Consider the following 14,432-nt stretch of genomic DNA (forward strand, 5'->3'; position numbering starts at 1 on the left):
TTAATTTGTTCGTCAGTAGAGTCCCTTTTTTATATTAGAGGATCAAAATTTAATTTTGCTCGTCAGTAGAGTCCTTTTTTATATTTGAGGTTCAAATTTAATTTTGCTCGTCAGTAGAGTCCCTTTTTATATTTTAAGCAACTAATCAATTTGTTCGTCAGTAGAGTCCCTTTTTTTATTTCTAGATCTAAATTTAAATTTGCTCGTCAGTAGAGTCCCTTTTTTATATTTGAGGTTAAATTTAAATTTGCTCGTCAGTAGAGTCCCTTTTTTATATTTGAGGTTTAAATTTAAATTTGCTCGTCAGTAGAGTCCCTTTTTTATATTTTAAGTATCTAATTAATTTGTTCGTCAGTAGAGTCCCTTTTTATTTTCTAGATCTAAATTTAATTTTGCTCGTCAGTAGAGTCCCTTTTTTATATTTGAGGTTTAAATTTAAATTTGCTCGTCAGTAGAGTCCCTTTTTTATATTTGAGGTTTAAATTTAAATTTGCTCGTCAGTAGAGTCCTTTTTATATTTTAAGTATCTAATTAATTTGTTCGTCAGTAGAGTCCCTTTTTTATTTTCTAGATCTAAATTTAATTTTGCTCGTCAGTAGAGTCCCTTTTTTATATTTTAAGTATCTAATTTAATTTGTTCGTCAGTAGAGTCCCTTTTATTTTTTAGATCTAAATTCAAGTTTGCTCGTCAGTAGAGTCCTTTTTTATATTTGAGGTTTAAATTTAATTTTGCTCGTCAGTAGAGTCCTTTTTTATATTTGAGGTTTAAATTTAATTTTGCTCGTCAGTAGAGTCCCTTTTTTATTTTCTAGATCTAAATTTAAATTTGCTCGTCAGTAGAGTTCTTTTTTATTTTCTAGATCTAAATTCAAGTTTGCTCATCAGTAGAGTCCCTTTTTTATATTTAAGGTTTAAATTTAATTTTGCTTGTCAGTAGAGTCCTTTTTTATTTTCTAGATCTAAATTTAAACTTACTCGTCAGTAGAGTCCCTTTTTTATTTGAGGTTTAAATTTAAATTTGCTCGTCAGTATAGTCCTTTGTTCTAGATTTATATTGAATTTTATAGGGACAGTAGAGTCCCTTTTTAACTTCCCGTAGGGTAAGTTATTGTAATGGGCCGAAAATCGAAAATGAGACTCTAATGACGACCAAATTAATTATTTGCTTAAAAAAATAAAAAAGGACTCTACTGACGAGTAAACTTAAATATAGATCTAAAGAATAAAAAAAGGACTCTACTGACGAGCAAATCAAAGTCAACCTAGAAGTAAAAAAAGGACTCTATTGACGAGAAAATTTACAACCTAGTAGATAACAAAAGGACTCTACTGACGAGTAAATTAAATATCAACTTGGAACATATAAAAAGGACTCTACTGGCAAGCAAATTAAATATTAATTTAAAAAATAACAAAAGGACTCTACTGACGAGTCAATTGAAAATCAATTTAGGCGATAAAAAGGACTCTACTAACCAGTGAACTAAATATCTAATTAGATGATGAAAAAGGACTCTACTGACGAGCAAATTTAAATTTGGATCTAGAAAATAAAAAAGGACTCTACTGACGAGCAAACTTAAATTTAGATCTAGAATATAAAAAAGAAAACTACTGACGAGCAAATTTAAATTTGGATCTAGAAAATAAAAAAGGACTCTACTGACGATTAAATAAAATTAAAAATCAACTTAGAGAGAAAGAATGGACTCTACTGACAAGCAAATCAATTAGCAGATCAGAGAAGATAAAAAAGAACTCTACTGACTACTGAAGTTCCAGCAATTTGCTTTAAGGCACGATATCATACAAACCACTTCTTAAATTTGTTATATACTAACCTGCCAAGTGATGTCACACCTCCAGCCGGCAATGTGTTACCATATACGGCCTGGTGGTAACCCATGACTCCGGAGGTCAGGGGTCCTTGTTTGATGAGAGCTGTTCAGCCCCTCCTCGATGAGGATCCAAAGTACCGCCCATGGCTGCACCCATTGCACCACCCATACCGGTTCGACCTGGTAATAACAAATTAGTTTTAGAAGGCAAGTTATTAACTTCCCTTAAGGTAGTTATAGTAATGGGTCGAAAATCGAAAATGAAAAATTTTGCATTTCTCGACGTTTTGAAGATTTCTGAACATTTTTAAGGCATACCATAACAAAACGCTGTTTTTCGAATTTTCTGTTTATTTCTGTCGATTATTTACACATATTTGGAAGTTGCAACTTGCAACCAGTTCATGTTGACACAAAACAAATCCCTATGAAATAACAATTGGTATTAATATAATTTTTTTTGCTTATTAGTGAAGTTCCTTTTTTCTCTTTAAACCATAATGGTTTGTCAGTAATCTTTTTTTTAAGTTTCCTCGTCAGTAGAGTCCTTTCTTCTGAATTTGCTCATCGGTCTTATTTTATATTTTTTTGAAATTGAATGGTCAGTCAATGAAATTGTATCAACGATTAAATTTGCTCGTCAGTAGAGTTCATTTTACACTTCAAATTGCGTTTGATTCCGTCAGTAGTGTTCTTAATTTTCGTTTAAACTGTGTTTGATCGTCAGTAGAGTCTTTTCTCTTTATTTTAATTTAGTTGCAACGGCCACCAGATTGTCCAATTTATTCCAATTTCAGTTTGATCGTCAGTAGAGTCCCTTCTATCCATTTTCAATTCTTTTTTAAAAAGTGGTAAATGATCGTTAGAGTTCCATTTCTTTTAAAAAAAATCTTATTAACTTCCCGTAGGGTGGTTATAGTAATGGGCCGAAAATTAAAAATGAAAATTTTTGCATTTCTCGACGTTTTGAAGGTTTCTGAACATTTTTTGAGAGCACAAAGCATCGGATTTGAATGATCTAAAAAACATTCAATTTGTAATGATTCGGAGAAGAACTCTACTGACGAGCAAATAAAAATATTAGGAAAAAGGACTCTACTGACAAGCAAAATTTTGCTTAAAACATTTTGGAAGAAAAAGGGACTCTACTGACGAGCAAATTGAAAATATTGTAAGAAAAAGAATCTTTACTGCCAAGCATAAAGAAATTATTAGAAAAAAGGACTCTACTGACGAGCAAATAAAAATACAAAGAGAAAAAAGGGACTCTACTGATGAGCAAATGAAAATATTAGGTAAAAGGGACTCTACTGACGAGCAACCTGAAGATTTGTAAAATGACAAAGAAGTTTTAAGAAACTTTAAGAGAAAAGAAACTCCACTGACTAACAAATGGAATTTGGACCCGGGAAATTTGGCAAAGACAGGTCCCGCCATTTCGAAGGTACAGAGCTAAAATGTGTAAAAATTTGAAAAAAGATTTGAATGTTCTAAAAAACTTTCTGCTTGTTTTGACAAAACAATTGCTTTTGGGAATAAAAAATTATTACATCTTTTTTTATTTTCCATAAAATATTTTTGTAATTTTGGATTAAAAATTCAAAAAATTCAAAAAAAAGACCAAGATTAAGCACAGTCTAAGCGCCACTCTGGTACAAATGTTTAGCCAAGTGCGTTTAGATTGTTTATGTATTAGAACACTTTTCCAATTTTGTGGTGAAATTTGTGAAAACTATTGAAAAATGTGAAAATGCCGCCAAGCTAAGCACAGTATAAGTGAAAATGTCGCACGGAATTATTTGCAAATGCGTTTAGACTGTGATTATACGGGAGCACTTTTTCGAATTTTGTGTAAATTAGGCAACTATTTTTTTTTAAATTAAATTCGAAATGAAATGAGTAATGAACTAGTATACTCTTATCATTGAAGTTTGATTTTTACCTCCTGAGCTTCCAGAACAAAGTCGTCTCCAAAACATCCTCCAGGCTTCGGCAGTCTTTCCACTCCAAATCCATACACCACTGGTTATGCCAACGGCAAGGAGCATAAAGTACTTCAGCATGATGACCGAGTACAAAGGACGAACCTGGTACAAAAATAATTGCTCAAACAATGTTATGTTATGATTCAGACACATTAATAAGGCCAAATTTATAGAAAAAAAACCCGGGTTTGGAACAAATTATAGAAAATAGCAAAAATTGCTTCAAACCGGGAGATCATATATCACTATGGTTGAATAACATTTTCCAATAAAAGCCAGAAGCATATCTAGCCAGTAAATGCCAAAGAAACTATAAGTTTACATAAAATTCATATGGTAAATGGTTGCCCTTATTTAGCGAAAGACGATGAATCAACCCCTCTCTCTAAGCGAATTTGTAGTAATGAAAATTCTTGAAACATATACCATGAAGGGTATAAATAAAATAACCGATATTATTTTTATAATTATTCATATGGCATTGAAATTAAAATCTAACTAGCTGTAAGTGGAATTCTGTCTTAAGGCAATTAAGGCATCGTGCCTTAAGGCAAATTGCTGGAACTTCCCGTGCCAAAAATTATTATTTTTTAAAAACGATTAACATTTTTGAAAAAATTTTACTTCGAAAAAATAAGATTTTTTAGAAATTTTAAATTGGACAAAAAATTACTTTTTTTGAAAAAAAAAATTTTTTTTTAAAAAAATTTTTAAACAATTTTTTTTGTAAAAATTTTTTTTTGGAAAAAATGTTATCTTCATTTTGACATATTTTGGAAGATCTGAACTTTTTTTCAAAGCAATCGTACTGCCTAACAGACAAAAATAAAGCGCGTAAGCGCCGCGTCGCTGTCTAACGGAAAAACATTGGTACGGAACCCATAGGAATGTAACAAAACTTATACTTATTGTTAAAATCTCAATAAAATATTTGATAATTTGATATGCATATGTGTAATGTCTAATGATTATTGTTGACCGCCAAATGTTATTTTTTTTAGTTTTTTTACTAGATCTCCGAAACCGCTAGACCTATCTTCATGAAAATTTGATCAAATCTTCATCCTGTTAATACAAGTAAAATGTTTTTTGAATTATTCCAATCGGACGCTCCGTTCTCTTAAAAACTGAGTTACCGTTTTTGGCCCTTTTTGCCCCATATCTTCGGAATGGCTAGACCTGCCTTTGACAAAAACTAATCAGCACGTCTCCTTATCAATACGAATCGAATGTTTTTTGAATTATTCAAATTGCTTCATCCGTGTTCCCGAAATCGTCGACGAAAATTTGTATCCGAACACACACACATGGACGCACACACCACACACACACATACATCAATTTTCTCCAAGGTATGCCAACATATTCAGAAACCTCTGAAACGTGAAGATATATAAAAATTTTCATTTTCGATTTTTTTGCGATTACTTACCCTACGGAAAGTTAATTATAAATAAATCAATTTATCATCTCCAGAACATTAACAATCGTCATTTCATTTCGAATCAAATTCCAAAAAAAATAGTTGCCAAATTTACACAAAATTGAAAAAGTGCTCCCGCATAGTCACAGTCTAAACGCATTTGCAAATAATTCTTTGCGACATTTTCACTTATACTGTGCTCAGCTTGGCGGCATTTTCACATTTTTCAATAATTTTCACAAAATTGAAAAAGTGCTCCAGTACACAAACAGTCTAAACGCACTTGCGTAAACATTTCTACCAGAGTGGCGCTTAGACTGTGCTTAGCTTGGGTGATTTTTTGAATTTTTAGTCCAAAATTACAAAAAAAAATTTTTGAAAAAAAATTAGAAACAAAAATTTTTTTTTCCAAAATCAATTGTTTTGTTGAAAAAAGCAGAAAGTTCTTTGAATCATTTAAATCGGACGCTTAGTTCTCTCAAAAACAGCCATTTTTTTTAAATTTAGCTCGGTATCTCCGAAACCTCTGGGCCTACCTTTGCCAAAAACTAATCAGCACATCTCCCTATCAATAGGAATCGAATGTTTTTTAAACCATTCAAATCGGTTGATCCGTTCTCTCAAAAACTCGCTTTCTATTATTTGCACTCTTTGCTCCATATCTCCGTAACGGCTGGACCTGCCTTTGCCAAAAACTAATCAGCACATCTCCCTATCGATAGGAATCGAATGTTTTTTAAACCATTCAAATCGGTTGATCCGTGCGCCCGAAAACGTGGACGAAAAAAAGCGGACATACAAAACACACACCACCACACACACACACACACACACACACACCCACATCCATTTTTTCTGAGGTATGCCAAAATGTTCAGAAACCTTCAAAACGTCGAGAAATGTAAAAATTTTTGATTTCGATTTTTGGACGATTACTATAACTTACCCTACGGGAAGTTAAAAACACGTCGGTAGCTGTAATTTTACGCGCAAGCAAGTGGGTGCTGCCGGACACTTTTATTGAGTATTGTGCTAAAGTACTGTAAAAACTATTAAAAATTAATATATTTTGTTATTTAACAGCTGTAATTAGTTTTGTTCAACTTAAAAACACGATAAGTATGTTTTCTTAGAGAGCAGTCATTTTGGCTGGTATTGGTAGAAATAGGTATATACAAACGGCTGGTATTAACTTCCCGTAGGGTAGTTATAGTAATGGACAAAAAAATCGAAAATCAAAATTTTTGCATATTTTCACGTTTTAGTGGTTTCTGAACAAGTTGGCATACCTTAGAAAAAAATGGATGTATGTGTGTGTTTTGTATGTCCGTATTTTTTCGTCCACGTTTTCGCGCGCACGAATCAATCGATTTGAATGGTTAAAAAAATATTCAATTTGTAATGACTGGGAGAAGAGGTGATTAGTTTTTGGCAAAAGCAGGTCCTGCCATTTCGAAGATGCAGAGTAAAATGTGCAAAAAATGGCAGTTTTTGAGTGAACCAAGCGTCCGATTTGAATGATCTAAAAAACTTTCTGCTTGTATTGACAAAACAATTGCTTTTGAGGATAAAAAATTATTACTTTTTTCCATAATTTCCATAATTTTCCATTTTTATAATTTTTTTTGTATAAAAAATTTAAAAAATTACCCAGACTAAGCACAGTCTAAGCGCCATTCTGGTACAAATGTTTACCCGAGTGCGTTTAGACTCGACACTTTTCCAATTTTGTGAAAACTATTGAAAGAAAAATGTGAAAATGCCGCCAAGCTAAGCACAGTATAAGTGAAAATGTCGCACAGAATTATTTGCAAATGCCCAATAGACTGTCACTATATGGGAGCACTTTTTCAATTTTGTGCAAATTATTAGGCAATTTTTTTTTTTAAATTTTGTTAGAAATGAAATGACGATTGTTAATGTTTTATTTGATTTGCTCAGATATAACAAGATAGCAAAAATAATGAAAGTTACAGTCAAGGGTTGCCCACTTATATTTTTCCTTTAATTTTAATTTGACCTTTATTTTACATAATTTTAGTTCAGATTTAGTTTTGTATATGAAAATGATTAAATGTTATTTAGAAAAACAATTTATTTTCATTAAGGTTTGTGCAACCCTAACACATTACTTCAATTATTTGGTCAATTTTTTAATTCTAAAAATACATATAATTGTTTTACTTCAAAAAGCTATTTAATCTCATCAAGGGTTGTTCTATTTTCCCACTGTATAAATATTTTTCGATGCGCACAAACAGTACTTGTCTACGTTTTCGAGCGCACGGAACATTCGATTTGAATCATTCAAAAAACATTCAGTTTGTAATGATGAGAAGTGATTATTAGTTTTTGGCAAAGGCAGGTCCCGCCATTTCGAAGATATAGAGCTAAATGTGCAAAAAATTGCAGTTTTTGAGTGAACTAAGCAACCGATTTGAATGATCTAAAAAACTTTCTGCTTGTTTAAACAAAACAATTGCTTTTGGAAAAAAAAATTTGTTTCTAATTTTTTTTTTTCAAAAAATATTTTTGTAATTTTGGATTAAAAATTCAAAAAATTACCCAAGCTAAGCACAGTCTAAGCGCCACTCTGGTACATATGTTTACGCGAGTGCGTTTAGACTGTTTATGTACTGGTGCATTTTTCCAATTTTGTGAAACCAAACCAAACTATTGAAAAATGTGAAAATCCCGCCAAGCCAAGCATAGTATAAGTGAAAATGTCGCACAGAATCATTTGCAAAAGTATTGAAATTTTAATTTTCTCGTCAGTAGAGTCCCTTTTTGCTATTGATATTTTAATTTGTACGTCAGTAGAGTTTCCATTTCTATTGACATTTTCAATTGCCCATCAGTAGAGTCCCTTTTTGTACTGAAGTTTTAAATTTGCTCGTCAGTAGAGTCCCTTCTTGTACTTAAATATTAATTTGCTCGTCAGTAAAGTTGTTTTGTGCATTGATATTTTAATACGCTCGTCAGTAGAATTCCTTTTCTAATATACTCGTCGGTAGAATCCCTTTTTGTAATGACATTTTAAATTTGCTCATCAGTAGAGTTCCTTTATTTTATTGACACTTTAATTTGCTTTTTAGTAGAGTCCCTTTTTTTAATATTTTCGTCAGTAAAGTCTCTATTGTATTGACATTTGAATATGCTCATCAGTAAAGTCCCTTTTTCTGCCAACATTTTAATTTGCTCGTCAGTAGAGTCCCTTTTTTTTATTTTCCATAAAATATTTTTGTAATTTTGGATTAAAAATTCAAAAAATTACCCAGACTAAGCACAGTCTAAGCGCCACCCTAGTACAAAAGTTTAACCAAGTGCGTTTAGACTGTTTATGAGCACTTTTCCAATTTTGTGAAAACTATTGAAAGAAAAATGTGAAAATGCCGCCAAGCTAAGCACAGTATAAGTCGCACAGAATTATTTGCAAATGCGTTTAGACTGTGACTATGTGGTAGCACTTTTTCAATTTTGTGTAAATTATTAGGCAACTATTTTTTTTTTAATTTTGTTAGAAATGAAATGACGATTGTTAATGTTCCTGGAGATAAATTGATTTATGATCTACATTTGTTTTGCTCATAATCAGATATAACAAACAAGATAGCAAAAGTAATGAAAGTTACAGTATTTGTAAAAATATATTAGAAAACGTTTAAAACTTCTCGAATATTTCATTACAGTACGAGAAGTTCCAGCAATTTGCCTTAAGGCACGATGCCATACACCACAAGTTATAATATTAGTATACCGACAGCTTGTAAAATAAATAAATAAATTATGATGATGATTTTTATCTCACCTGTGGTTCACAAGGACAAGCCAACGCCGACAACCACGCAGTCTGCTGCGAGCTCTCATAAATATGACAACCAAGAACAATGCTCGCAGGAACAGTATACAAAACACTAAAAATCCCAATCCTGATCATCAACTTCTCCAATTTATCAGCTTTCAAACCTGCTCCACTTCCACCTTGCCTTTTAATAACTTTCCTGATCCTGAACAATGACACAAAACCACACAACAAGAATAAAGTTCCGAGCAACAAATAGGCGAAAAGTGGTATCAAAACGAAGATTTTGAGGTTATCAGCGTTTAGATTGCCTGTGTAGCAAATGCCGGCAATTGGGTCACCGTCGATTGCAGATGACATGATGACTGCCACTGATTTGATGGTTGGGATAACCCAGGCTGCTAAATGGAAGTAGGCTGCGTATGAAGCTATGGCTTCGTTGCCCCATTTTAGACCAGCTGCTAGGAACCAGGTGAAGGTTAGGATGACCCACCATACAGAACTGGCCATTCCGAAGAAGTAGACTAGTAAAAATACGACTGTGCATGTGTCTGGTCCGGATGTTGAGTATTTAACAGAGTCGCCATCGCAAGCGATGGCTTCTTTACCCGAAACCAACCGCGTCAAGTATCCTATTGACACCATAAAATAACAAAACGATAGGTATACTATTGGGCGTTCAGGGTACTTAAATCTCTGTGTATCTATCACAAAAGTGATCAAAGTCGCCAGGGTGCTCACACAACACAACCCCGACCAAAGACTGATCCAAAGCCCCGCAAAATCTAATTCCTGGTCAGTAAAGAAAGGTCCCCTGCACGGGCTCTGACAATTATCTAACGGGCCTGCATTTGTGCTTATTACGCTTGCGTTGCTGCCGATCACCCCCGGCCTTGTTCTTCCTCTTTCGTTTTGCTGCTGATTTATCAGACTTGCGTGCTGGTTTAATTTCTGGTAAGTCATCGACTGATGATACAGATATCCCCCCTGCTGCTGATAGAAGTTGTGATGTTGTCCTGGCTGATTCTGGTGCTGGTGGTGAGGGTTTAGTTGAATTAGAGGATGGCGACATTTGCACGTGCAGTCCCTTCCTGCGTAGTCCGGCCCTGCGCCTTGGGGGCCTGTCGCCGACCCCCCTCGACAGTTTTTTTGATTCTGACCGGGCTTGCAGCGGGGCAAACCGGAGGAAGTCGACTGACCTCCGGAGGAGGAGGATTTGCGACCGCCGCCGCCTCCGGAGGAGGATGGGTTGGAGGAGGATGAACCGCCACGTCCTGCGGGAAAATAGTTATATTGTAAAAGTACTTAATAATAATAATTATTATTATTATAATAATAATAACTAGTGGTGTATGGCATCGTGCCTTAAGGCAAATTGCTAGAACTTCCCGTACCGTAATGAAATATTCAAGAAATTTTAAACGTTTTCAAATGTATTATTACAAATACTGTAACTTTCATTATTTTTGCTATAAATAAATCAATTTATCTCCAGAACATTAACAATTGTCATTTCATTTCGAATCAAAGTTCAAAAAAAAAAATAGTTGCCAATTAATTTACACAAAATTGAAAAAGTGCTCCTATATAGTCACAGTCTAAACGCATTTGCAAATAATTCTGTGCAACATTTTTACTTGGACTGTGCTTAGCTTGGCGTCATTTTCACATTTTTCAATAGTGTTTTCTCACAAAATTGGAAAAGTGCTCCATTACATAAACAGTCTAAACGCACTTGGGTAAACATTTGTACCAGGATGGCGCTTAGACTATGCTTAGCCTGGGTAATTTTTTAAATTACTACACACATCCATTTAGTTTTTGAGGTATGCCCCTTAAAAATGTTCAGAAACCTTCGAAACGTCGAGAAATGCTAAAATTTTCATTTTCGATTTTCGGCCCTTTACTATAACTACCCTACGGGAAGTTAAAAAATATTTTTGAAGTAAAACTTCTTAGGTAAATAAATAAAATAAATATTTTTGATAAATTTTAGGTAAATAAATAAAAAAATTATTTTGTAAGTAAAACTTTTTAGGTTAGCAAATGAACAAATTTTATCGCAAATAAATAATAGTGAAATTTTTTTTTTTTTAAGTAAAACATCTTGACATTTCATTTCTGAAGTAAAACTTCTTAGGTTGAAAATGTAAGAATTTTATCGTAAATAAATAAGTAAAATAAAATTTAAATTTTGAAGAAGAACTTCTTAGGTTGGCGATGTATAAATTAGTGAAATAGAATTTTATTTATGAAGTAAAACTTCTTGAGTCGCGATGTGATATAGAGTCTGTTTTGATGCGTAAAAGAGACAACAGTATTTAGTGAGAAAATGAGGGAGATATATAAAACACTAGTGCGAAAGAGAGCGACTTATATCTGATAGTGTAGAGTGACAGAGTAAGATACATTAGTATGATGTAACCTCCAAAATTTAGCAACTACCTTTTTAAACGTAATTTATTGATAAAAGGACAAGAGATACCAATTTTTGTTCTTAACAAAAGTTGTAGATAATTTAATTGGCTATAAATTTGTTGAATATTGCAAAATGGTGGGACGTTTCGTTTAGAAGTTATAAACAAATAAATAAAAATCGAGCTGATCCAAAAGTATGAAGCAAGATATACTGATGCAACCTCCAAAATTTAACAACAACCTGTTCTATTACAAATTTTGGGTAAAAAGATAAGAGATACAAAATTTTGTTATTAATAAAAGTTGTAGATTATTTAATTGGCTATAAATTAGCTGGATATTGCAAAATAATCGGACAATTTGTTTAGAAGTTATAAACAAATAAATAAAAATCGAACCGGTCCAAAAGTATAAAACAAGATATATTAAAATGTAGCCTCCTCAATTTAACAACAATCATTTTAGTTCTTATAAATGCCGCCAAGCTAAGCACAGTACAAGTGAAAATGTCGCACAGAATTGTTTGCAAATGCGTTTAGACTGTGACTGTACGGGAGCACTTTTTCAATTTTGTATAAATTAGGCAACTAAACTATTTTGTTGAAATTGAATTCGAAATGAAATGATGGACAATTGTTAATGTTCTGGAGATAAATTGATTTATGATCTACATTTGATTTGCTCATAATCAGATATAAGAAACAAGATAGCAAAAATAATTAACCTTACAGTATTTATTATTAACGTTTAAAATTTCTCGAATATTTCATTACGGTACGGGAAGTTCCAGCAATTTGCCTTAAGGCACGATTCCATACACCACTAGTTATGATATTATTAAAAAAATAAATTGTAAAATGTATAAAGAATTGCTTGTAAGATAAATAAATAATTGTGATGGCTTGTAAAATAAATAAATAAATAAAACAACCTAGAATTATCAATTACTCTTACCTCTGTCATTAGAGGAGCCCCCGGAGCTTCCTCCGGTTTGCATGGGTTTGTCCATACAAAGGTTGTTAGGGTCGCCTAAAACTGGAAGCCTCTCGCAAGCCATCCTTTCGGGCCACTTGAAACCGTACTGTTGCATCAAGGGGGCGCAACCGATTCTTGCCCTTTCGCAGACACTCCTAATAAAAAACATAAATTAAATTCAGGAAAACGCAAGATAGACTTGTACATCAAAAATTCTTCATCAAAATATAATTCGTAAAATTATTTTTCCTGGTGTGGTATGTATATCTTTTAATTATTTCAAATATAAAATTTAATTTAATTTTTAAAAAATCTTTGTAAATATTTTTTAGATACTGTTAACAAAGAATTGCTGAATGATGACACACAATCCGTATCGAAACGTATGTTTTAAATAAATATTTTGTATTTATTTGTTTCTTTTATTTCGATGACTGTCTGAAAATCATTATTCAAGATATGTATTAACGTCGAAAAAAAAATCTAATTATATATATATATATATATATATATATATATATATTTTAAGCTAGCTTTATTCTAGCATTAATTAATTAATAAAACACCTTTTACTTCATACAAATACATTTAATAATCCACCAAAATTAACACAACGCCGAACTGTTCAACACCCAAGTTACCGCCAGACTCCGACTCGCACACAGATACATACTTCTGTTCCGTAAGGGATCAGACACTGTACATATGACACACCATAGAGCACATACACGTCAGGATAGACACTCTTGGCCGTTATATTCAAATGACAGACATACAATATTATAATATATATTATATATATATATATATATAATATATATATATATATATATATATGTTAAAGTAGTTAATTTTGATGTTGAGAAATATGAGTAAGTTCTTCAAGGGCATACATCAAATAAAAGTATGTTTTGTTTGATGTATGCTCTTGAAGAACTTACTCATATATATATATATATATATATATATATATATATATATATATATATACATAGCTGGGCATTAACTCGTTAATCCGTTAATCGTTAATTAACGAAGTTAACATTTTGATTAACGGATTAACTTTTAAGTTAACTTTTAAAAATGTTAACGGACACGTTAACTTCCGTTAAAATGCGAGAAGTCCGTTAATCGTTAATCCAATGCCTACTATTTACCGCACGGCACAGCTTTAGCCAATGCCTTATTAAACGGCATAGAGAAAAGATTTGGACTACTCCTGAATGATGAACGGTGCCAACTTGCCGCGGCATTTCACCCAAAGTTTCGGTTAATGTGGCTGGAAACGTATGACAGCAGTAGAGAGGAATGCAGTAAGAAAATGCACGGAAAAAAAGGTAGAAGATGCCTTATGGCAAGAAGCAGCGAAAAATTCGAATGACAGAGATAGTTTAAGTGGCGGAGGGAGCAATGCGAGTAACAACGATGATGACGAGAAGGAAGACTGTTTCAATTCTGTCACTCAGTCTATAGAAAAACCAAAGAGCTACAAACTCTTTAAGGACTAGCTGTAAGTGGAATTCTGTCTTAAGGCAATTAAGGCGTTGTGCCTTAAGGCAAATTGCTGGTACTTGCCGTACCTAAAATTATTATTTTTTTTAAAAACAATTAACAGTTTGAAAAAAAATTACTTTGGAAAAATAAGATTTTTGAGAAACTATAAATTGGACAAAAATAACTTTTGTTTTGAAAAAAAAAAATTAAAAAAAAAAATTTTTTTTAATTTTTTTTTTTTTTTGTAAAAAAAGATTTTTTTCTTTATTTTGACATATTGTGGAAGTTCTGAACTTTTTTTCAAAGCAATCGTACTGCTTTAACTGTATAGGGACAAAATATAAAGCGCGTAAGCGCCGCGTCGCTGTCTAACGCAATAGCATTGGTACGGAACCCTTAGGAATGTTAACAAAATGTATACTTACTGTTAAAATCTCTATAAAGTATCTGATAATTTGATGTGCATATTCTAATGATCATTTTTACCGCCAAATGGC

General features: G+C 32.5%; 1 protein-coding gene across 1 annotated transcript in view; it reads right to left on the reverse strand.

Moving 5' to 3' along the window:
* Positions 1-12,487, reverse strand: part of LOC113387075 (frizzled-2-like) — a gene marked incomplete at its 5' end in the record, with an annotated part of 34,357 nt that extends 21,870 nt beyond the window's left edge. The window contains 4 exon segments of the mRNA XM_026624831.1: positions 1,842-2,018; positions 3,781-3,925; positions 9,055-10,322; positions 12,421-12,487. Coding sequence (XP_026480616.1) covers positions 1,918-2,018; positions 3,781-3,925; positions 9,055-10,322; positions 12,421-12,487 — 1,581 coding nt within the window.
* Positions 12,488-14,432: the final 1,945 nt, after the last annotated feature.

The sequence above is a fragment of the Ctenocephalides felis genome, unplaced genomic scaffold (genome assembly GCF_003426905.1).
Source record: "Ctenocephalides felis isolate EL2017-DRISC unplaced genomic scaffold, ASM342690v1 CF-g0.4_SCAFFOLD_03571, whole genome shotgun sequence".
Classification (NCBI taxonomy): Eukaryota; Metazoa; Arthropoda; class Insecta; order Siphonaptera; family Pulicidae; genus Ctenocephalides; species Ctenocephalides felis.